Here is a 25,833-nt window from a genome sequence, read left to right as displayed (position 1 = left end):
TGTAGTCTTTATCCCTCACCCCCCTCCTAACCTTCCCACTAAGTCCCCAAAGTCCATTGTATCACTATTATGCTTTTGCATCCTCATAGCATAACTCTCACTTGTAAGTCAGAACATACAATGTCTGGTTTTTTTCATTCCTGAATTACTTCACTTAGAATAATAGTCTCTGATTCCTTCCAAGTTGCTGGGAATGCAATTATTTCATTCCTTTTTATGGCTGAGTAGTATTCCAGTATGACTGAGTAGTATATATATACACACACACACCACATTTTCTCTATGCATTCATTGATTGATGGGCATTTGAGCTAGTTCCATATTTTTCACAATTGCAAATTGTGCTGCAATAAACGTGTGTGCAAGTGTTTTTTTCATATAATGACTTCTTTTCCTCTGGGTAGATACCCAGTATTGTGACTGCTAGATCAAATGGTAGGTCTACTTTTAATTATTTAAGAAATCTTCATACTCTTTTCCATTGTGGTTGGACTAGTTTACATTCCCCCGAGCAGTGTAAAAGTGTTCCCTTTTTACCACATCCATGGCAACATCTATTATTTTTATTTTCTGATTATGGCTATTCTTGGAAGAGTGAGATGGTATCACGTTGTGGTTTTGTTTGCATTTCCCTGATAATTACTGACATTGAGGATTTTTTCATGTTTCTTGGCCATTTGTGTATCTTCTTTTGGAAAGTGTCTATTCATGTCCTTAGCCTGCTTTTTGATAGGATAATTTGTTTTTTTCTTGCTGATTTGTTTGAGTTCCTTTTAGATTCTGGATATTAGTACTTTGTTGGATGCATAGTTTGTAAAGATTTTCTCCCACTCTATAGGTTGTCTTTTTACTTCTGCTGATTATTTCTTTTGCTGTGCAGAAGCTTCTTAGTGTAATTAAGTCCCATCTATTTATCTTTGTTTTTGTTGCCTTTGCTTTTGCATTCTTGGTCATGAAGTCTCTGCCTAAGCCAATGTCTAGAAGGGTATTTCCAAGGTTACTTTCTAGAATTTTTATAGTTTCAGGTGTTAGATTTAAGTCTTTGATCCATCTTGAGTTGATTTTTGTATAAGGTGAGAGATGAGGATCCAGTTTTATTCTTCTACATATAGCTAGCCAATTATCCCAGCACCTTTTGTTGAATAGGGTGTCCTTTCTCAACTTAATGTTTTTGTTTCCTTTGTTAAAGATCAGTTGGCTTAAGTATTTGGTTTTATTTCTCAGTTCTCTATTCTGTTCCATTGGTCTATGTGCCTATTTTTATACCAGTATTATGTTGTTTTGGTGACTGTAGCCTTATAGTATAGTTTGAAGTCAAGTAATATGATGTATCCACGTTTGTTCTTTTTGCTTAGTCTTGCTTTGGTTATGCAGGCTATTTTTGGGTTCTGCATGAATTTTAGGATTGCTTTTTCTAGTTCAGGGAAGAATGATGATATAGACTGCTTTTGGCAGTAAGGTCATTTTCACAATATTGATTCTACCTATCCATGAGCATGTGATGTGTTTCTATTTGCGTAATCTATGATTTCTTTGTACAGTGTTTTGTAGTTTTCACTGTAGAGGTCTTTCACCTCCTTGGTTAGGTATATTCCTAAGTTTGTTTGCCTAGGGTTTTTTTCTTTTTTCTTTTTTCTTTTTTTTTTTTTTTTTTTTTGTTCATTTGTTTGTTTTACAGCTATTGTAAAAGGGGTTGAGATCTTGATTTAATTATCAGCTCAGTCACCATTGGTGTATACCAGTGCTACTGATTTGTGTACGTTGATTTTGTATACTGAAACTTTACTGAATTCATTTATCAGATCTAGGAGCTTTTTGGATGAGTCTTTAGGGATTTCTCATTATGTGATCATATCATCACGAACAGCAACAGTTTTACTTCCTCTTTACTGATTTGGATGCCCTTTATTTCTTTCTCTTGTCCGATTGCTCTGGCTAGGACTTCCAGTACTATGTTGAATAGAAGTGGTGAAAGTGGGCATCCTTGTCTTGTTCCAGTTCTCAGGGGAATGCTTTCAACTTTTCCCCGTTCAGTATAATGTTGGCTGTGGGTTTTTCATAGATAGCTTTTATGACCTTAAGGTATGTCCCTTCTATGCCAGCTTTGCTGAGGGTTTTAATCATAAAGGGATGGTGGATTTTGTCAAATGCTTTTCTGCATCTATTAAGGTGATTATGTGGTTTTTGTGTGTTTTTTATTTGTGTTAGTTTTTCTTTTTTTTGTTTGTTTTTATTGTTTGTTTGTTTGTTTGTTTGTTTTTTGTTTGTTTGTTTTGAGATGGGGTCTTGCTCTCTTGTGCAGGCTGGAGTACAATGGCCCAATCTCAACTCACTCAACCTCTGCCTCCCAGGTTCAAGCAATTCTTGTGCCTCAGCCTTCCAAAGACCTGGGAGTAGCTCACCAAGCTTGACAGCATCTATTTCTTTTTGACTTTTTAATAATAGCCATTCTACCTCCAGTGAGAGTGTATCTCATTGTAGTTTTGTTTTGCATTTCTCTAATGATTAGTGATGTTGAATATTTTTCCATATAAGTGTTGACTTTGTGTTTGTCTTCTTTTGAGAAGTGTCTGGTCCTGTCCTTTGCCCATTTCATGGGGTTGTTAGGTTTTTGCTTGTTGATTTTTCTAAGTTCTTTTTGGATTCTGGATATTAGACTTTTGTCGAATGAATGGTTTGCAAATATTTTCTCCCATTCCATAGGTTGTTTGTTGATGATTTCTTTTGCTGTGCAGAAGCTCTTTAGTTTAATTAGGTGACATTTGTCAATTTTTGTTTTTGTTGCAATTGCTTTTGGCATCTTTGTCATAAAGCGTTTTCCAGAATTGAAATTTCCTAGGATATGTCCAGAACAGCCTGTGTCCAGAATGGTATTTCTTAGGATGTCTTCCAGAATTTTTATAGTTGTGGGTTTTACATTTAAGTTTTTAATCTATCTTGAGTTGATTTTAGTAAACAGTGAAACATATGGAGTCCAGTTTCAATTTTCTGCATATGGCTCGCCAGTTATCCCAGCACAATTTCCGAGTAGGGATTCCTTTCCCCATTGCTTGTTTTTGTCAAGTTTGTTGAAGAGTAGATGGCTATAGGTGTGCAGCTTTATTTCTGCATTCTGTAACCTGTTCCACTGGTCTATGTCTGTTTTTGTTCCAGTACCATGCTGTTTTGGTTACTGTATCATTGTACTGCAGTTGGAAGTCAGGTAGTGTGATGCTTTCAGCTTTGTTCTTTTTGCTTAGGATTTCTTTGGCTATTTGGGCTTTTTTTTTTTTTTTTTTTTGGCTCCAAATGAATTTTAGAATGCTTTTTTTAATCCTGTGAAAAATGTCATTGGTAGTACAATAAGAATAGCATTTACTCTGTAAATAGCCTTGGGCAGTATGGCCATTTTAACAGTATTGTTTCTTCCTATCTGTGATCATGGAATGTTTTCCTTTTGTTTGTGTTGTCTCTGATTTCTTCGAGCACTTGTTTGTAATTTTCATTGTAGAGATATTTCACCTCACTCCTTAGCTGTATTCCAAGGTATTTTGTGGTTTTTTGTGGCTGTTGTGAATGGGATTGCATTCTTGATTTGGCTCTCAGCTTGGATGTTGTCGGTGTGTAGAAATGCTACAGATTTTTGTACATTGATTTTTGTATCCTGAAACTTTGCTGAAGTTGTTTGTCAGATCTGGGAGCTCTTGAGGGGCTACTAAGGGCTTTTCTTGGTATAAAAGTGTTTCACCTATGAAGAGGCATAGTTTGATTTCCATTCTTCCTACTTAGATGTCTGTGTTTCTTTCTCTTGCCTGATTGCACTGGCTAGGACATCCAGCACTATGTTGAATAGGAGTAGTGAGAGTGGGCATCCTAGTCTTGTTCCGGTTCTCAAAGGGAATATTCCAGCTTTTTCCCATTCAGTATGAAGTTGTCTCTGGGTTTGTCATAAATGACTCCAATTATTTTGAGGTATGCTCCTTCAGTAACTCATTTGTTGAGAGTTTATATCATGAAGAGATGTTTTCATTTTTAGTTATATTATATGATGAATCACATTTATTGATTTGTATATGTTGAACCAAACTTGCATCCCAGGGATAAAGCTTACTTGATCATAGTGGACTAGCTTTTTGATGTGCTGCTGGATTCAATTGGCTTGTATTTTGTTGAGGATTTTTGTATCTATGATCATCAGTGATATTGGCCTGAAGTTTTCTTTTTTGTTGTGTCTCTGCCAGGTTTTCATATCTGAATGATACTGGCCTCATAAAATGAGTTAGGGAGGGACCCCTCCTCCTCATGTTTTTTGGAATAATTTCAGTAGCATTGGTACCAGTTCTTCTTTACACTTCTGGTAGAATTTGTCTGTGAATCTGTCAGGTCCTGGGCATTTTTTTTTTTTTTTTTTTTTTTTTTTTTGCTCAGAGATTTTTTTATTACTCATTCAGTTTCAGAACTCATTTTTGATTTGTTCAGGATTTCAATTTCTTCCTAGTTCAATCTTGGGAGGTTGTATGTTTCCAGAAATTTACCCATTTCTTGTAGGTGTTCTACTTTGTTTGCATAAAGATGTTCGTCATAGTCTCTGAGAGTTTTTTGTATTTCTATGTGGTTGGCGGTAATGTCCACTTTGCCATTTATGATTATGTTTTTTGGATCTTCTCTTTTTTTTTTTTCCTTTATTGGTCTAGCTAGTGACGTATCAAATTTATTTATTCTTTCAAAGAAACAACTTTTAGTTTCATTTATCTTTTGTATGGATTTTCATGACTCAATTTCATTCCATTCTGCTCTGATTTTAGTTATTTCTTTTCTTCTGCTAGCTTTGGGTTGGTTTCCTCTTGTTTTCCTATTTCCTTTATGTATGATAGTAGGTTGTTAATTTAAGATCCTTCTAACTTTTCAATGTGGGCATTTAGCACTATAAACTTTTCCCTTAACACTACTTCGCCTGTGTCTTAGAGAGCCTAATATGTTGTATCTTTGTTTTTATTAGATTCAAAGAATTTATTGGTTTCTGCCTTAATTTCATTGTTTACCCAAAAGTCATTCAGGCACAGATTGTTTAATTTCCATGTAATTGTATGGTTTTGAGAGTTCTTCTTAGTGTTGACTTCTATTTTTATTGCACTGTGCAGTCCAAAAGTGTGGCTGGTATGATTTCAGGGTTTTTAAAATTTATTGAAAATGATTTTACAAACTGATAGTGTGATCAATTTTACAATATATGCCATGTACAGATGAGAGGAATATATATTCTGTTGTTGTTAGGTGGAGTGTTCTGTAGATAGCTGTTAGGTCCATTTAGGGTGGAGTGTTCTGTAGATGCCTGTTAGGTCCATTTAGCCAAGTGATGACTTCAGGTCTGGAATATCTTTGTTCATTTTCTGTCTCTATAATCTGTCTAGTACCATCAGTGAGATGTTGAAGTCTCCCACTATTATTCTGTAGCTATCTAAGTCTCTCTATAGGTCTCTATGAACTTGTTTTATGAATGTGAATGCTCCAGTTTTGGGCATATTTATCTTTCAGACAGTTAAGTCTTCTTGTTGAATTGAACCCTTTATGATTACGTAGTGCTGTTCTTTGTCGTTTTGATTGTTGTTGGTTTAAAGTCTATTTTGTCTGAATTAGAATAACAATGCTTACCCTTTTTTGTTTTGCATTTGCTTGGTAGATTTTTTTCCATCCTTTTACTTTGAGCCAATGGGTATTATTGCATATGAGATGGGTCTCTTGACAACAGAATACGGTTGGGCTTTGCTTCTTTATCCAACTTGCCATTCTGTGAGTTTTAGTGGGGCATTTAGGCTGTTTACATTTGGTTAATATTGATATTTATAGCTTTGGTTCTGTCATTATGTTGTTAGCTGGTTATTATGCAGACTTCATTGTGTAGTTACTTTACAGCGTCAGTAGTCTATGTACTTAAATGTATTTTTGTGGTGGCCATTAACAGTCTTTCACTTCCATGCTTAGCACTTCCTTAAGGACCTCTTGTAAGGCATGTCTGGTAATAAAAGATTCCCTTAGCATTTGTTTGTCTGAAAAGGATTTTACTTCTCCTTCGCATATGAAGTTTAGTTTGACTGGATATTAATTTCTTGGTTGAATTTCTTTTTTTTTTTTTTTTTATTCAAGACAGAGTCTTGCTCTGTCACCAGGCTGGAGTGCAGTAGCGCTCTCAGCTCACTGCAACCTCCACCTCGCGGGTTAAGTGATTCTCCTGCCTCAGCCTCCTGAGTAGCTGAAACTACAGACACGCACCACCATGCCCAGCTAATTTTTGTATTTTTAGTAGAGATGGGGTTTCACCATGTTGGCCAGGATGGTCTCAATCTCTTGACCTTGTGATCTGCTCCTCTGGGTCTCCCAAAGTGCTGGGATTACAGGCATGAGCCACCACACCCAGCCAAGTTTTTTTTTTTAAGAATGCTGAAGGCTGGGCACGGTGGCCTACGCCTGTAATCCCAGCACTTTGAGAGGCCGAGGTGGGTGGATCACAGGGTCGGGAATTCGAGACCACCCTGGTCAGTACGGTGAAACCCCGTCTCTACTAAAATTACAAAAAATTGCCGGGTGTTGTGGTGTGTGCCTATAGTCCCAGCTACTCAGGAGACTGAGGCAGAAGAATCACTTGAATCCGGGAGGTGGAGGTTGCAGTGAGCCGAGATCACACCAGTGCGCTCCAGCCTGGGCAAGAGAGTGAGACTCCATCTCAAAAAAAAAAAAAAAAATGCTGACTATAGGCCCTCAGTTTCTTTTGGATTATAGAGTTTCTTACAGTTCCACTGTTAGCCTGATGGGGTTCCCTTTGTAGGTGACCTGCCCCTTCTCTTTAGCTGCCTTTCATATTTTTTTCTTTGATGTTGACCTTGGAGAATCTGATGACTATCTGTCTTGGGGATGGTCATCTTATATAGTATCTCACAGGGAGTTCTCTGCATTTCCTGGATTTAAATGGTGACTTCTCTAGCAAGATTTGGGAAATTTTTGTGGGCAATATCCTGAAATATGTTTTCCAACTTGCTCGTTCTTTCTCCCTTTCTTTGAGGGATGCCTTGAGTCATATGTTTGGTCACTTTACATAATCTCAGATTTCTCAGAGGTTTTGTTCATTCTTTTTTGTTCTTTATTTTCATCTGACTGAGTTGATTCAAAGAAGTGGTCTTTGAGATCTGAGATTCTTTCCTCAGCTTGGTCTGTTCTGCTGTTCGTACTTGTTACTGTATTATGAGATTCTTGAGGTGCGTTTTTCAGCTCTATCAGTTTAGTTTGGTTCTTTCTTAAAATGCCTATTTTATCTTTCAGCTCTTATGTCATCTTATTGGATTCCTTAGATTATTTGGATTGGATTTTGACTTTCTTCTGAATCTCAGTGATCTTTGTTTCTATCCAGATTCTGAATTCTATGTCTGTCATTTCATCCTGTTTAACAAGCATTGTTGGAGAGCTAGTATGATTGCTTGAAGATAGGAAGACATTCTGGCATTTTCCATTGCCAGAGTTCTTGCACTGGTTCTTTCACATCTGTGTGTGCTAAGGTTCCTCTAATGTTTTGAGTCACTGTCCTTTGGATGGAGTTTTTTCCTTTTTTATATTCTTTAATGCCCTTGAGGGTTTGACTGTGGCACAAGGTGGGTTCAGTCAAATGGCTTCATTTCTGGAAGATTTTGGGGGCAAAGGCTCAGCTCAGCACTCCTGAACTGCATGCTCTAACTTTGCAGGGCTGGTACCATACCCACAGATTTGTTGTCTGGTCCTTCAATGTTAAGCACATGGTGTGGTGGAAGGGCTAGTCCACTGGCAACAACACTGTGATGGGGTGTGCCAGGCAAAGTGCTTCATTGTAGTGATTATAGCAAGGTCCCCACTCACACGTATGTGCCAGCAGCAGCAGCAGCACATAGCAGGTATGCATGTGTTGGCAGGGGTGCAGTGCCAGCAGGAGTAGGATGGGGGTGTTCTGTATACTTGCCTGTGCCAGCAGGGGCAATGATGCTGTGGGGTGCACTCATGTGCCACTGGGGACAGAGTGGCAGCATCTTCCCGAGTTTTGTGTTATCATTCTAGATCTTTAAAAATAATGTTCTGGACTTCTAACAAATGTATTTGTTAACCCAGAGAAAAAAAGAGTATTATTTTGTGCATTTTTACTTAATTATACCCAAGAAAATTTTACTTTACAATTTGTTCTTTTCACTCAACAGTAGTCTTGAGGTTTATCCATTTCAAGATGGAAACACCTGTAATTTATTCCTTTTAATTATATAAGATTACATTGTAGGTCAAGAGCAGATTTTATTTACAATGTAATAACAAAAATAGCATTTTATTTGTCTCATTTTACATAAATATAAGTTTGTCTAGAATAGTTACCTGAGTTATATGCATTTTTAGTTTGATGTACACTGCCAAAATCCCTTCGGTATGGCCACTTTAATTTGCCCTAATTTGCTCATAGCTTATGAGCATACCTGTTGTTCTTGCAAATCCTTACAAATCCTTGATGTTATTAAGTTTTATAATGTTTTCCAATCTGGTAATTGAAAAAATGGCGTATTTTCATTTGTTTTAATTTGCATTTCTGTGATTACTCATAAGCTTGAATATATTTTATATATGTGTTGTCCTTCGAGTTTTCCTTATCTGTAACTAGCCTGTTCATATCCTTTGTCCATTTTTCTGTTGAGTTGGTCTTCTCTTCTTTATTGATTATATCTGTTATATACATTTGTAAGTTATATGTATTGCAAATATCACTAGATATTTAATTTTATTTGTGGTGATTTTTTTTTCACTCTGAGAAGTGTATTTTATTATTTTCAACAGACAGAATTGCCAAAACACAGCACCATTCACTTGACTTTGAAAATGAAAAAGAAAAAAAGGGGGAGAAAAAGCAGAATTGCTTTTAAAGTAGTACTTTATTGTAGTACTTTTGAAGTTGCTTTTGAAGTACTACTTTAATATAATTGAATGTATCAAAATCTCTTTTTATGTCTAATGCCTTTGTATGTATCATTCAAAAGGTCCTTTTTACCCATGTTCACAAATTCTGCAATTTCTTTTTTTTTTTTTTTTTTTTTTTTTTTTTGGAGAAAGAATCTTGCTCTGTCACCCAGACTGGAATGCAGTGCAATCTTAGCTCACTGAAACCTCCACCTCCCAGGTTCAAGTGATTCTCCTGCCTCAACCTCCCAAGTAGCTAGGGCTACAGACATGTACCGCCGCACCCAGCTGTTGGTTTCACCATGTTGGCCAGGCTGGTCTCAAACTCCTGATCTGCCCTCCTCAGCCTCCCAAAGTGCTAGGATTACAGGCATGAGCCATCACGCCTGGCCCCCTACATTTTCTTATTACTACTTTTCCTTTTGAACTTTTAACATTTATTATGTGTAAGGTCTATCTATATTCCTTTCCACATAAATAGTTATCTCAACACCATTTATGAAAGATTTCTTTCTCCCACTGATTTAAAATACCAATTGTATAATGTAATAAATCCCATAGATTAGTTTCCACACTTTGTATTCTCTTTTCTTCCAATCTATTTTGTCTATTTATGTCACTATTATTCAGTTTTAACTATTTTACCTTTACAAAAACAGTATCTTGTTCTCTTAAATTTACTTGATCTTTCATTCTAAGATCTTATTCTCCCAAATGAACTTTATAATTAGCTTGTCAAGTTCAGTAAAAATCCCTGCAAATATTTTGATTGGTGTATCTCTGATTAATTTATTTGGGGTAGAGATTACATCTTTACATTATTGAGGCTTTGGCCGGGTGTGGTGGCTCACACCTATAATCCCAGCACTTTGGAAGGCCAAGGTGGGCATATCACTTGCGGTCAGGAGTTCAAGACCAGCCTGGCCAAAATGGTGAAACACCATATGTACTAAAAACACAAAAACTAGCCGGGCGTGGTGTTGGGCGCCTGTAAAATTGAGGCTTTTTAGTTCACACTTGTGAAATGTCTCTCTAAGTATTCAGGTATTATCTTAGTTATATTAATTATTATATTCATAATTTTTATAAAAGTATAGACTATCTTCACAGTTTTGTTCTTAGATATTTTGTGTTTTTTTTTTTTTTTTTTTTTTTGAGACGGAGTCTCGCTCTGTCGCCCAGACTGGAGTGCAGTGGCGCGATCTCGGCTCACTGCAAGCTCCGCCTCCCGGGTTCACGCCATTCTCCTGCCTCAGCCTCCGGAGTAGCTGGGACTACAGGCGCCCGCCACCACGCCCGGCTAATTTCTTTTTGTATTTTTAGTAGAGACGGGGTTTCACCGTGTTAGCCAGGATGATCTCGATCTCCTGACCTCGTGATCCGCCCGCCTCGGCCTCCCAAAGTGCTGGGATTACAGGCTTGAGCCACGGCGCCCGGCCAACGGGTGCGTTGCCCCCTCTGAGGTTCGAACTCAGGACCTTCAGATTATGAGACTGACGCGCTGCCTACTGCGCTAAGGAGGCAACTAGATATTTTGTGTTTTTAATTGATGTTATAGATGATATTTTGTGTTTTTAATTGATGTTATAGATTAAATTCTCTTTGATCACTTATTCCTGGGGAAGCCAGCTGCCATGTCCTGAGGCAGCCCTGTGGAGAAGACCCCATTGGAAAAAACTGAAGCCTGCAATAGCTACATGAGTAAACTTGGAAGCAGATCTTCTCCCACCCCACCTACCTCATGGGAAATCTTAAGTCAAGGCATACAGCTAAGCCATACCCAGATTCCTGACCCACAGAAGTCCTAAGACAACAAATATTTGTTGTTTTAAGCTGCTATGTTTGGGGATGATGTGTTAAGCAAAATGAGAAAAATAATACCACAGGTGATTACAATGTGCAGCAGAGACAGGAACCACTGAACCAGGCCAGTATGTGGTCTTAGAGAAGTCTAGTCTCTTCTTGAGACCACAGGGAAATCTGTAGCATAAACTGCACCGTAGAGGTTGTACAGCCAGAAGTAAATGGGCTAAACTATTAGACACTCACATCAGTTAGTCATTGGCAGATGCTGTCTAGAGGCAAGTAGAGGGGTGCATAACCTCCCTAGTATTCCCAGGTAGGTGCTTGTCAGCAGGACAAGGGTTATAGAAACCTGCAGATGTTAGCAGCAAACATGCAGCAGCTGGGAGATGTATTCATTGACCTGGTAAATGGGTTCTGGTAGGAGCACCAAGAGCATTTCTACACAGGATATACTTCAGCCTTTATAAAGTAAACGTCGAAGAGATGAAGCGAAATTCTGGATAAGATGTGCCAATAGAAGGTATTCTGAGCAGGAGTCTCCCCATTCCTCATGGATGTCATCAACCACTCCAGAAATGTTCTCATTTGCCTTTGTAACTTAGGTGGCCACACTTGTGTTTTTGGGCAGACAACTCTGTTCCTTCCTTCCTTACTTACTCAAGAGGTAGGAAATGTGTGGAAGGTAGATTTGTCTGGCCATTCTAACAGTGGTACTCCAAATAATCAACTATTTGGTTTCCCCAGAGGTCTCTCCTGCTCCCAGCATCTGCCATTTCAGGGCTTGGAGCACTTTTAGAAGCACACGTACCTTTTGAGGCAATCTTACACACATTTTGGTTTATGGTTTCCTTTTTTCAATCCTAAATTATCTGTCTCTTATCTTCCTGGGATATACTTAGTTTCTTGTCCATTGAGGATTCACCTTTTGTTTTCTAGTTAGGTTATGAATTTTTCTATTACTTTTACATCTTCACTTCAAAGGATTTAGGAATAGAGGGAGAGGCTGCAACCTGTGCTCAGCCCAACATTTTAAACCACGTCTGTATAAAATTTTAGCCAGCACTAAACAATGCATGAAAAGTTTTATCACCATTAAATTGCATTCACTCAAATTTGAAATTCTTCTAAACAATGTTATTATAAAGTTATTATAAACTACTTGTACTTATAAAATACCACTTGATTAAAAAGATGCTTTAAAATTAATTTTCAGTCTTTCAGTTTTGTTCTAGGTGCTGTCTCTCCTGCTATTGTTGTCCCTTCCATGATGGTGTTACAAGAAAATGGATATGGTGTTGAGGAAGGCATTCCATCCTTACTAATGGCTGCTAGCAGTATGGATGATGTTCTGGCTATCACTGGATTCAATACATGCTTGAGCATAGTCTTCTCCTCGGGTAAACAAGAAAATATAACAATCACCGGATCATTCATGACCGTTTTTGTTAGTTCCTTAAACAGGGTTTCTGGCTTTGCTTCTTCATTTATTAAGCACGACTTTTCAATTTAACATCTTTTTAATCTCCATAGAAAGCTCATTCTAGACCAAGGAAGATATTTCAGTGGCTTAAGATACCACTACTTGACACACATGATCTCATTTTAATAACCATGTTACAATTAATTTGATAAGCCATATTATTACTATTTATCTGCTTATGTTGCTTTGGAATTTTATCAGTTCTCATTAGAAAAAAATTAAGCAGCAATATTATTTCTGCTACTAATATTTTAATAGGCATTTTTGAAATGTGCCTTTTTGGCCATCCTAATAAACAACTGGTTGCTCTGTTATAAGACAACATAAACATATAGAGCTGGGACAGCCATATGCCTTTTTGTAGTGTCAGGACAAGATCCTGCACCAGTTCTGACTCCCAAGGTGATATCTGGTCTTGAATATCACTACAGAAATTGTGACAGTAAATATTTCTTCATTTAGTAATGCTTTAATTATCTACAGTGTTTGAAATTGAGTCTTCTGTATTATTGAAGCACTAAAATATTTTTAAGTTGAAAAGTAATATACATAGTTTCTCTTAAAATCAGAAAATATAAATAAATAAGAAAAAGGGGAAAAGTTAAAAGTAAAATCTGCAATAGTCACATCCAGAAGAAAAGAATCATTTCCTTCTGAACCTTTTGATATAAATCCACCCATATTTTCTTTCCTCCCCTCCCCTCCCCTCCCCCCCTCCCCTCCCCTCCCCCCCTCCCCTCCCCTTCCCTTCCCTCTTCCCTTTCCTCCCCTTCCTTTCTCTTTCCTTCCCTTCCCTTCCCCCTCTCTCTGTCAAATATTCTTATAAAAATCAGTGAATATTGACCAATATGTTCTTATAACCTGAACTGTTTTACACTTAACTATATATCACAAACACGTTTCTTTTCAGTAAATATATTTGTATATCATTTTTAATAGTTGTTTAGCTTAATGAAAGAGTATTCAATGTGCTGCATCATAATTATCCTGTTCAAAATTGAAGTTGACTCCAGTATTTACTATTAAAATAATACTTAGTCGTGCTGCTATAAAAATATTTTTAAAAATTAAAAAAACTGACCAGGCACAGTGGCCCATACCTGTAATCCCAGCACTTTGGGAGGCCAAGAAGGATGGATCACTTGAGGTCAGGAGTTCAAGACCAGCCTGGCCAACCAACATGGTGAAACTCCATCTCTACTAAAAATACAAAAATTAGCCGGGCGTGGTATTGGGTGTCTGTAATCCCAGCTACTCAGGAGGCTGAAGCAGGAGAACCACTTGAACCCAGAAGGCGGAGGCTGTAGTGAGCTCAGATCACACTACTGCACTCCAACTAGGGCAACAGAGTGAGACTGTTTCCAAAAAAAAAAAAAAATTAATTAATTTAAAAAATAATACTTAGTTGAACATATAGAGAAATATTTGTACCTAATCTTCATATTTTCTTAAACTTAAAAGTGTAATTGTTTATCTAAAAGGTATATACATTTATGAGTGTTCCAAACATATTGCCACAATATCGAGTCCTACCAGGATACATAAACTTGTCACTTCCTCTCACTTCTCTTCAAAACTAGGTATTACTAGCCTTTTTCATCTTTGCTGATTTGATAGGTGAAGGGGGGGATCTCTATACATGAATACTTTGAGTACTAGTGATGTTAAATATCCATGTTGATTTGTCATTGGCATTTTATAAATTGCTTTTCTTGAAAGTTTTTTGCCTATTTCTTTTAGGTAGTTTCATCTTTTGTTCCTTTTGATTTGTCAAGATTCTGCGTTAAATTGAGAATGGAAACCCTTTGTTTTATATACCTTAGTTTTTTCAGTTTGTAATTTGCCTTTTAATTTTCTCTCTCTTTTTGCCATTCAGATGTTCAAGTTTTTTATTGTCAATTGTGAAAATCTTTTCCTTCATGATTGGTATCTGTCATTCTTTCAAAAAATATTGTTATCAGTCCTCTTTCAAAAAAATATTTCCAGGCTGGGCCCAGAGGCTCACGCCTATAATCCCAACACTTTGGGAGGCCAAGGCAGGTGGATCACTTGAGGACAGGAGTTCAAGACCAGCCTGGCCAACATAGCAAAGCCCCATCTCTACTAAAAATACAAAAAGTTAGCTGCGTGTCATGGCACAGGTCTGTAATCCCAGCTACTCAGGAGGCTGAGGCACAAGAATCGCTTAAACCCAGGAGGCAGAGGTTGCAGTGAGCCAAGATCATGCCATTGCGCTCCAGGCTGGGTAACATAGGGAGACTGTCTGAAAAAAAGAAAAAAAAAATCCCCTTCCTTTTGCCGGCTACTATGCTAAACACTGAGGATAAATAGTAAGCAACAACATTTGCTTTTATTGAATACTTGCTTGGCTCTTGTTCTAAGTTCCATATATGTCACCACTCATTTACAGGTAAGGAAACTGAGAAAGATGTTAAGTAATTTACTCAAGGTCAGAGATCAAATAAGTAGAGGAGCCAAGATGAAATCTGGCAGTCTGACTCCACACCCACACATTTAAGTCTACTCTTCTCCACTGCCTCCCAACACAACAGGGAGACAAGATCAAGTGGTGCATGTTCTCAAGGAGCTTATATATTAAAGAAAAATTACAAATGGGATTAATATTACATTGTGAAGGTTAATATTAAGTAAGTGTCAACTTGATTGGATTGAAGGATCCAAAGTGTTGATCCTGGATGTGTCTGTGAGGGTGTTGCCAAAGGAGATTAACGTTTATTTAGTGGACTGGGAGAGGCAGATTCACCCTCAATGTCGGGGGGTACCATACAATCTGCTGCCGGCATGGCTAGAATAAAGCAGGCAGAAGGTTAGGAGAAACTGACTTGCTGAGTCTTCTGGCCCTCATCTTTCTACCATGCTGGATGCTTCCTGCCCTCAAATATCAGACTCCAAGTTCTTCGGCTTTTGGACTTTTGGACTTACTCCAGTTGTTTTCCAGGGGCTCTCAGGCCTTCATCCAGAGACTCAAGGCTTGGACTGTCGGTTTCCCTACTTTTGAGGTTTGGGACTCGGACTGAGGCAATAGTGGATTCCTTGCTCCTCAGTTTGCAGACGGCCTGTTGTGGGACTTCACTTTGTGACCGTGTGATTCAATTCTCCTTAATAAACTCCCTTTCATACATATATATATCCTGTTAGTTGTATCCCTCTAGAGAACCATGACTAATACAGATTTTGATACCGAGGTAATGGGGTATTGCTATGAGATACCTGAGAATGTGGAAGTGACTTTGGAACTGTATAATGGGCAGAGGTTGGAACAGTTTGGAGGACTCAGAAGAAGACAAGAAGATGTGGGAAAGTTTGGAACTTCCTAGAGACTTGTTGAATGACTTTGACCAAACTGCTGATAGTGACAAGGACAGTGAAGTCCACGCTGAGGAGGTCTGAGATGGAGTTGAAGAACTTGTTGGGAACTGAAGTAAAGGTCACTCTTGCTGTGCTTTAGCAAAGAGACTGGTGGCCTTTTGTCTCTGCCCTAGAGATTTATGGAACTTTGAAATTGACAGAGATGATTGAGGACATCTGGTAGAATAAATTTCGTTTTTTTTTGTTGTTGTTGTTAAGTTCTAGGATACATGTGCACAACGTGCAGGTTTGTAACATATGTATACATGTGCCATGTTGGTTTGCTGCACTCATTAACTTGTCATTTACATTAGGTATTTGTCTTAATGCTATCCCTTCCCACTCCCCCCCACCCCATGACAGGCCCCAGCGTGTGATGCTCCCTGCCCTGTGTCCAAGTGATCTCATTGTTCAGTTCCCACCTGTGAGTGAGAACATGCGGTGTTTTCTGTCCTTGTGATAGTTTGCTGAGAATGATGGTTTCCAGCTTCATCTGTGTCCCTGCAAAGGACATGAACTCATCCTTTTTTATGACTACATACTATTCCATGGTGTATATATGCTACAATTTCTTAATCCAGTCCATTATTGATGGACATTTGGGTTGGTTCCAAGTCTTTGCTATTGTGGATAGTGCCACAATAAACATACGTGTACATGTGCCTTTATACTAACATGATTTATAATCTTTTGGGTGTATACCCAATAATGGGATTGCTGGGTCAAATGGTATTTCTAGTTCTAGATCCTTGAGGAATCGCCACAATGTGTTCCACAATGGTTCAACTAATTTGCACTCCCACCAACAGTGTAAAAGTGTTCCTATTTCTCCACATCCTCTCCAGCACCTGTTGTTTCCTGACTTTTTAATGATCGCCATTCTAACTGGCATGAGATGGTATCTCTTTGTGGTTTTGATTTGCATTTCTCTGATGAACACTGATGATGAGCATTTTTTCATGTGTCTGTTGGCTGCATAGATGTCTTCTTTAGAGAAGTGCCTGTTTATATCCTTTGCCCACTTTTTGATGGGGTTGTTTGTTTTCTTCTTGTAAATTTGTTTGAATTCTTTCTTTGTCAGATGGGTAGATTGCAAAAATTTTCTCCCATTCTGTAAGTTGCCTGTTCACGCTGATGGTAGTTTCTTTTGCCATGCGGAAGCTCTGTAGTTTAATTAGATCCCATTTGTCTATTTTGGCTTTTGTTGCCATTGCTTTTGGTGTTTTAGTCATGAAGTTCTTACCCATGCCTATGTCCTGAATGGTATTGCCTAGGTTTTCTTCTAGAGTTTTTATGGTTTTAGGTCTAAAATTTAAGTCTTTAATCCATCTTGAATTAATTTTTGTGTAGGTGTAAGGAAGGGATCCAGTTTCAACTTTCTACATAAGGCTAGCCAGTTTTCCCAGCATCATTTATTAAATAGGCAATGCTTTCCCCATTTCTTGTTTTTGTCAGGTTAGTCAAAGATCAGATGGTTGTAGATGTGTGGTCTTATTTCTGAGACCTCTGTTCTTTTCCATTGGTCTATATATCTGTTTTGGTATCAGTACCATACTGCTTTGGTTACTGTAGCCTTGTAGTATAGTTTGAAGTCAGGTAGCATGATGCCTCCAGCTTTGTTCTTTTTACTTAGGATTGTCTTGGCAATGTGGGCTCTTTTTTGGTTCCATATGAACTTTAAAGTAGTTTTTTTCCAATTCTGCAAAGAAAGTCATTGGTAGCTTGATGGGGAGGGCATTAAATCTATAAATTACTTTAGGCAGTGTGGCTATTTTCACAATATTGATTCTTCCATGCTATTCCATGAGCACAGAATATTCTTCCATTTGTTTGTGTCCTCTTTTATTTTACTGAGCAGTGGTTTGTAGTTCTCCTTGAAGAGGCCCTTCACACTCCTTGTAAGTTGGATTCCTAGTATTTTATTCTCTTTGTAGTAATTGTGGATGGCAGTTCACTCATGATTTGGCCCTCTGTTTGTCTGTTAATGGTGTATAGGAATCCTTGTGATTTTTGCACATTAATTTTGTATCCTGAGACTTTGCTGAAGTTGCTTATCAGCTTAAGATATTTGGGGCTGAAACGATGGGGTTTTCTAAGTATACAATCATGTCAGCTGCAAACAGGGACAATTTGACTTCCTCTTTTCCTAATGGAATACTGTTTATTTCTTTCTCTTGCTCTTGCCTGATTGCCCTGGCCAGAGCTTCCAATACTATGTTGAATAGGAGTGGAGAGAGAGGGTATTCCTGTCTTGTGCCAGTTTTCAAGGGGAATGCTTCCAGTTTTTGCCCATTCAGTATGATATTGGCTGTGGGTTTGTCATAAATAGCTCTCATTATTTTGAGATACATTCCATCAATACCTAGTTTATTGAGAGTTTTTATCATAAATGGCTGTTGAATTTTATTGAAGACCTTTTCTGCATCTATTGAGATAATCATGTGTTTTTTGTCATTGGTTCTGTTATGTGATGGATTACGTTTATTGATTCTCCTATGTTGAACCAGTCTTGCATCCCAGGGATGAAGCCAACTTGATCGTGGTGGATAAGCTTTTTGATGTGCTGCTGGATTCAGTTTGCCAGTATTTTATTGAGGATTTTTGCATCGATGTTTATCAGGGTTATTGGTATAAATTCTCTTTTTTTGTTGTGTCTCTGCCAGGCTTTGGTATCAGGATGATGTTGGCCTCATAAAATGAGTTACAGAGGATTCCCTCTTTTTCTGTTGATTGGAATAGTTTCAGAAGTAATGGTACCAGCTCTTCTTTGTACCTCTGGTAGAATTTGCCTGTGAATCCATCTGGTCCTGGACTCTTTGTTTGGTAGGCTGTTAATTATTGCCTCAATTTCAGAACCTGTTATTGGTCTATTCAGAGATTCAGCTTCTTTCTGGTTTAGTCTTAGAAGTGTGCATGTGTCCAGAAATGTATCCCTTTCTTCTAGATGTTCTAATTTATTTGTGGAGAGGTGTTTATAATATTCTGTGATGGTAGTTTGTATTTATTTGCAATTGGTGGTGATATCCCCTTTATCATTTTTTATTGCATCTATTTGATTCCTCTCTCTTTTCTTCTTCATTAGTCTTGCTAGCAGTCTATCAATTTTGTTAATCTTTTCAAAAAACCAGTTCCTGGATTCGTTGATTTTTGGAAGGGTTTGTTTGTGTCTCTATCTCCTTCAGTTCTGCCCTGATCTTAGCTATTTCTTGCCTTCTGCTAGCTTTTGAATGTGTTTGCCATTGCTTCTCTAATTCTTTTAATTGTGATTTTAGGGTGTCAATTTTAGATCTTTCCTGCTTTCTCTTGTAGGCATTTAGTTCTATAAATTTCCCTCTACACACTGCTTTAAATGTGTCCCAGAGATTCTGGTATGTCTGGGAGAATCACACAACTGTCTTTGTTCTCATTGGTTTCAAAGAACACCTTTATTTCTACCTTTATTTTGTTATTTACCCAGCAGTCATTCAGGAGCAAATTGTTCAGTTTCCATGTAGTTGTGCAGTTTTGAGTGAGTTTCTTAATCTTAAGTTCTATTAGATTGCACTGTGGTCTGACAGTTTGTTGTGATTTCTGTTCTTTTACATTTGCTGAGGAGTACTTTACTTCCAATTATGTGGTCAATTTTAGAATAAGTGTGATATGGTGCTGAGAAAAATGTATATTCTGTTGATTTGGGGTAGAGAGTTCTGTGGATGTCTATTAGGTCTGCTTGTTGCAGAGCTGAGTTCAAGTCCCGGATATCCTTGTTAACCTTCTGTCTCGTTGATCTGTCTAATATTGACAGTGGGGTGTTAAAGTCTCCCATTATTATTGTGCAGAAGTCTACGTCTCTTTGTAAGTCTCTAAGGACTTGCTTTATGAATCTGGGTGCTCTTGTATTGGGTGCATATGTATTTAGGGTAGTTAGCTCTTCTTGTTGAATTGATCCCTTTATCATTATGTAATGGCTTTCTTTGTCTCATTTGATCTTTGTTGGTTTAAAGTCTGTTTTATCAGAGACTAGGATTGTAACACCTGCTATTTTTTGCTTTCCATTTGCTTGGTAGATCTTCCTCCATCCCTTTATTTTGAGCCTATGTGCGTCTTTGCACATGAGATGGGTCTCCTGTATACAGCACACTGATGGGTCTTGACTCTTTATCCAATTTGCCAGTCTGTGTCTTTTAATTGGAGCATTTAGCCCATTTACATTTAAGGTTAATATTATTATGTGTGAATTTAATCCTGTCATTATGATGTTCACTGGTTATTTCGTCCATTAATTGATGCAGTTTCTCCATAGCATTGATAGTCTTTACAATTTGGCATGTTTTGCCGTGGATGGTACTGGTTGTTTCTTTCCATGTTTAGTGCTTCCTTCAGGAGCTCTTGTAAGGCAGGCCTGGTGGTGACAAAATCTCTCAGCATTTGCTTGTCTGTAAAGGATTTTATTTCTCCTTCACTTATGAAGCTTAGGTTGGCTGGATATGAAATTCTGGGTTTAAAATTCTTTTCTTTAAGAATGTTGAATACCGGCCCCCACTCTCTTCTGGCTTCAAGAGTTTCTGTGGAGAGATCCGCTGTTAGTCTGATGGGCTTCCCTTTGTGGGTAACTCAACCTTTCTCTCTGGCTGCCTTTAACACTTTTTCCTTCATTTCAACCTTGGTGAATCTGACAAGTATGTATCTTGGGGTTGCTCTTCTCGAAGAGTATCTTTGTGGCGTTCTCTCTATTTCCTGAATTTGAATGTTGGCCTGCCTTGCCAGGTTGGGGAAGTTCTCCTGGATAATATCCTGAAGAGTATTTTCCAACTTGGTTCCATTCTCCCCATCACTTTCAGGTATCCCAATCAAACGTAGATTTGGTCTTTTCACATAGTCCCATATTTCTTGGAGACTTTGTTCATTTATTTTTATGCTTTTTTCTTTAAACTTCTCTTCTTGCTTTATTTCATTTATTTTATCTTCAATCACTGATACCCTTTCTTCCACCTGATCAAATCAGCTACTGAAGCTTGTGCATGCATCACGAAGTTCTCGTGCCATGGTTTTCAGCTCCATTGGGTCTTTTAAGATCTTCTCTACACTGTTTATTCTTGTAAGCATTTGTCTAATCTTTTTTCAAGGTTTTTAGCATCCTTGTGATGAGTTCAAACATTCTCCTTTAGCTCAGAGAAGTTTGTTATTACTGACCTTCTGAAGCCTCCTTCTGTCAGCCTGTCAAAATCATTATCCATCCAGCTTTGTTCCATTGCTGACGAGGAGCTGCGATCCTTTGGAGGAGAAGAGGTGCTCTGGTTTTTAGAATTTTCAGCTTTTCTGCTCTGGTTTCTCCCCATCCTTGTGGTTTTATCTACCTTTGGTCTTTGATGTTGGTGACTTACAAATGGGGTTTTGGTGTAGATGACCTTTTTGTTAATATTGATGCTATTCCTTTCTGTTTGTTAGTTTTCCTTCTAACAGTCAGGTCCCTCAGCTGCAGGTCTGTTGGAGTTTGCTGGAGTTCCACTCCAGACCCTGTCTGCCTGAGTATCACCAGTGGAGGCTGCAGAACAGCAAATATTGCAGGACAGTAAATATTGCTGCCTGATCCTTCCACTGGAAGCTTCATCCCAGAGGGGCAGCTGCCTATATGAGGTGTCTGTCAGCCCCTGCTGTGAGGTGTCTCCCAGTTAGGCTACATGGAGGTTAGGGAGCCACTTGAGGAGGCAGTCTGTTCATTCTCAGAACTCAAACGCCATACTGGGAGAACCACTGCTCTCAGTGCTATCAGACAGGGACGTTTAAGTCTGCAGAAGTTGCTGCCTTTTGCTCAGCTATGCCCTGCCCGCAAAGGAGGAGTCTAGAGGCAGTGGGCCTTGTTGAGCTGCAGTGGGCTTCACCCAGTTCAAGCTTCCTGGTCACTTTGTTTACCTACTCAAGTCTCAGCAATGGCAGACGCCCCTCCACCAGCCAGACTGCCACCTTGCAGATCAATCTCAGACTGCTGCCCTAGCAATGAGCAAGGCTCTGTGGGCATGGGACCCACTAAGCCAGGCACGGGAGAGAATCACCTTGTCTGCTGGTTGCTAAGACCTTGGGAAAAGTACAGTATTTGGGTGGGAGTGTCCTGTTTTTCCAGGTAGTCTGTCACAGCTTCCCTTGGCCAGGAAAAGAAAATCCCCTAACCCCTTGCGCTTCCCAGGTGAGATGACACCCTGCCCTGATTCAGCTCACCCTCCGTGTGCCTGCATCCACTGTCCAACTAATCCCAATGAGAGTAACCAGGTACCTCAGTTGGAAATGCAGAAATCTCCTGTCTTATGCGTCAATCATACTAGGAGCTGCAGACCAGAGCTGTTCCTATTTGGCCATCTTGGAACCCATCCAGGACATCTGGTAGAAGACATTTCTAAGCAGCAAAGTGTTCAAGATATGACCTGAGTGCTCTTAAAAGGGTTCAGTTTTATGCATTCACAAAAAGATGGTTTAGAATTGGAACTTATGTTTAAAAGGGAGGCAGAGCATAAAAGTTTGGAAAATTTGCAGCCTGATGATGTGATAGAAAAGAAAAACCCATTTTCTGGGGAGAAATTCAAGCTGACTGCAGAAATTTGCAGAAGTAACAAGGAGCCAAATGTTAATTGCCAAGATAATGGGGAAATTGTCTCCAGGACATGTCAGAGTTCTTCACAACAGCCCCTCACATCACAGGGTTGGAGGCCTACGAGGAAAAAAATGGTTTTGTGGGCCAGGCCCAGAGCTTTGCTACTCTGGGCAGTCTTGGGACTTGGTGCCCTGTGTCCTAGCCATGGCTAAAAGGAGCCAACGTACAGCTCAGGCTGTTGCTTCAGAGAGTTCAATTCCCCCAAGCTTTGGCAGCTTTCATGTAGTGTTGGGTTCATATACTAGTTGGCCATTTGTATTTTTTTTGGAGAAATGTCTATTCAAGTTCATCTTAGTCCATTCCTGCTGCTATAACAAAATACCTTAGGCTGGGTAATTGATGAAAACAGAAACTTATTTCTTGCAGTTCTGGAATATGGGAAGTTTGAGATTTAGGCTACAACAGACTCAGTGACTGGTGAGAGCCTATTCACTATAGAATTCTCTGTGTTCTCACATGTTCAAAGGGGAAAACAAACTCCCTTAAGCTTCTTTTGTAAAGGCCCTAGTCCCATTTCCGAGGGCTATGACTTCATGACCTAATCATCTCTAAAATGCCCCACCTCTTAATATTATCACATTGAATATTAGGCTCCAGCATATGAATTTTGGGAGAACATAAACATTTGGACCATAGCAAAGTCAATTGACCATTTCTCATTTAGGTTGTTCTGTTATTGAGTTGTTGTTCTGTATATATTTTAGATATTAACCCCTTATCAGGTATTTGGTTTTCAATTATTTTCTCCTATTCTGAGCATTGCCTTCTTACTGTGTTGATTGCTTCCTTTGACATGCAAAAGTTTTTAAGCTTGATGTAGTCTAATATGTCTATATTTGCTTTTGTTGCCTATGCTTTTGGTATCATATCTAAGAAATCATTGCTCAATTAAAGGTCACAAAGCTTTTCTCAACTTCATTCTTTTGCTTGTGGATATCCATTTTCCCCTTCACTATCTGCAGAAGAGACTGTTCTTTCTCCATTGTGCAGTCTTGCACACCCTTTTCAAAAATTGTTTGCCCATACATGTAAGGGTTTATTTCTGAGCTTTCTATTCTGTTCCTTTGGTGAATGTATCTGTCTTTATGCCAGTACCACGTGGTTTTGATTACTGAGGCTCTCTAACATATTTTGAAATCTTGAAGTTTGGAGCCTCCAGCTTTGTTTTTCTTTCTCAAAATTGTTTTGGCTATTTGAAATCCTTTGGGGTTCCATATAAATATTAGGATTATTTTTTCTATTTCTACCCCCAAAAAAGTCATTAGGATATTGCTAGGGATTGCAATGAATCTGAAGATCACTTTGGGTAGTGTGGCCATCTTAACTATATTAAGTCTTCCAATCCATAAACATGAATGTCTTTCCACTTTGTGTATGATTAATTTCTTTCAGAAATGTTCTGTAGTTTTTAGTGTACAAGTCTTCCAACTGCTTTGTTATATTTATTCCTGTTTTATTCTTTTTGCTATTGGAAACGGTATTATTTTCTTTGTTTCCTTTCCTGGTTTTTCATTGTTAGTTTGGATACACAACTGATTTTTGAGTGTTGATTTGGTATCCTGCACCTTTGCTGAGTTTTTTAAGTTAATTCTAAGTTTTTTTGTGGAAATTTTAGGGTTTTCTACATATAAGATCATACCATCTGTAAAAAGAGATACTTTTCTCTTTTTTTTTTCCAATTTAGATAGCTTTTATTTCTTTTTCTTGCCTAATTTCTCTGGCAAAGACTTCCAGTACCATAAGAATAGAAGGAAAGAGAGAGTGGACAATCTTGCCGTGTTCCTGGCCTTAGGAAGAAAGTTTTTAGTTTTCACCATTGAGTATGATATTGACTGTGGCTTTTCATATATGGCTTTTATCATGTTGAGGTATTTTGCTTCTGTTCCTAGTTTGCTGAGTGTTTTTATCACAAAAGGATATTGGATTTGTCAAATACTTTTTCTGCATTAAATAAGATGATCATGTGATTTTTGTCCTTTACCCTGTTGATGTGCTGTATTACATTGAATAATTTTTGTGTGAACCCATACAAAAGTCATTTTGCATCAGTTTGCATTTCAGAGATAAATCCCACTTTGTTCATGCTGTATACTACTATTCATATGTGGCTGAACTATATTTGCTAGTATTGTGTTAAGGGGTTTTGCATATTCATCAGAGATATTAGTATGCAGTTTCCTTTCCTTATAGTATCTTTGTTTATATTTGAGATCTGAGTAATACTGACCTCATAAAATGAATTTGGAAGTATTCCCTCCTCTTCAAACTTTTAGAAGAGTTTAAGAAGAATTGGGTTTTTTGTTTGTTTTTGAGATAGGGTCTTACCCTGTCACCCAGGAGATAGGATCTCACTCTGTCACCCAGGTTGGAGTGCAGTGCTGTATCATGGCTCACTGCAGCCTCAACCTCCCAAGCTTAAGCTATTTTTCTACCTCAGCCTCCTGAGTAGCCTCAAGCACACATCACTATGCTCAGATAAATTTTTTATTTTTTATAGAGATGAAGTCTCACTGTGTTGCCCAGGTTGGTCTCGAACTCTTGTACTCAAGCAATCCTCCACCTTGGCCTCCCAAACTGCTGGGGTTACAGATGTAAGCCACCACACCCAGCTAGGAATTGGTGTTAATTCTTTAAATATTTGGTAGAATTTTGCAGTGAAGTAATCTGGTCCTGGGCTTTTCTTTGCTGGGAGGTTTTTGATTCCTGATTCGGTTACTAGTTATAGGTCTATTAAGATTTTTTATTTTGTGACTTAGTCTTGGTAACTTGCATGTTACTGGGAATCCGTTCATTTCTCCTAGGTTATCCAACTTGTCAGTATATAATCATTCATAGTAGACTCTTAGAATCCTTTTTATTTCTGTATTATCCATTGCAATGTCTTCTCTTTTCTTCCTAAAAGAAGTTGAGTCTTCTTTATGTTTTTCTTAGGTATTCTACCTGATGATTTGTCAATTTTGTTGAACTTTGAAACAACAACTAGTTTCACAGGGTTTTTTCTATTCTCTAGACTTTTTTTTTTCTTTGAGATGGCGTTTCGCTCTTATCGCCCAGGCTGGAGTGCAATGGCACAATCTCAGCTCACTGCAACCTCCACCTCCCGGTTCAAGTGACTGTCCTACCTCAGCCTCCAGAGTAGCTGGGATTACAGGCATGTGCCACCATGCCCGGCTAATTTTGTATTTTTTAGTAGAGACAGGTTTCTGTATGTTGCTCAGGCTGGTCTCGAACTCTCGACCTCAGGTGATCCGCCCGCCTCGGCCTCCCAAAGTGCTGGGATTACAGTCATGAGCCACTGTACCTGGCCTTCTGCTCTAGACTTTATTATTTCCTTCCTTTTGCTAACATTGGGTTGAGTTTGTTCTTCTTTTTCTAGTTTCTTGAGGTGTAAAGCTAAGTTGCTGATTTTAGATCTTTCTTATTTTTTAATGTAGGTAGTTAGATATATAAACTGTCCTCTTAATATTGATTTTGCTGTATCCCACAAGCTTTGGAATGTTGTGTTTCCACTTTTATTTGTCTCAAGACATTTTCTAATTTTCCTTGTGACTTATTCTTTGACTGTATTCATCAGAGTTCTCCAGAGGGTCAGAACCAATAGGAAATATAGATATAGATA

At 38.4% G+C, this 25,833-nt stretch overlaps 1 protein-coding gene and 1 non-coding gene across 2 annotated transcripts in view; one reads left to right on the top strand and one right to left on the bottom strand.

Annotated features, from left to right (window-relative positions):
- The window catches only part of SLC9B1 (solute carrier family 9 member B1), a 122,141-nt gene that overhangs the window by 79,565 nt on the left and 16,743 nt on the right, over window positions 1-25,833 (top strand). The window contains exon 7 of the mRNA XM_001110263.5: window positions 11,962-12,137. Coding sequence (XP_001110263.2) covers window positions 11,962-12,137 — 176 coding nt within the window. The remainder of the gene's footprint in view (window positions 1-11,961; window positions 12,138-25,833) is intronic.
- Window positions 10,385-10,457, bottom strand: TRNAM-CAU (transfer RNA methionine (anticodon CAU)). Its single transcript has one exon. It is a non-coding gene; the product is annotated as a tRNA-Met (tRNA).

The sequence above is a fragment of the Macaca mulatta genome, chromosome 5 (assembly GCF_049350105.2).
Source record: "Macaca mulatta isolate MMU2019108-1 chromosome 5, T2T-MMU8v2.0, whole genome shotgun sequence".
NCBI lineage: Eukaryota > Metazoa > Chordata > Mammalia > Primates > Cercopithecidae > Macaca > Macaca mulatta.
This window is presented reverse-complemented; position numbering and strand designations above follow the sequence as displayed.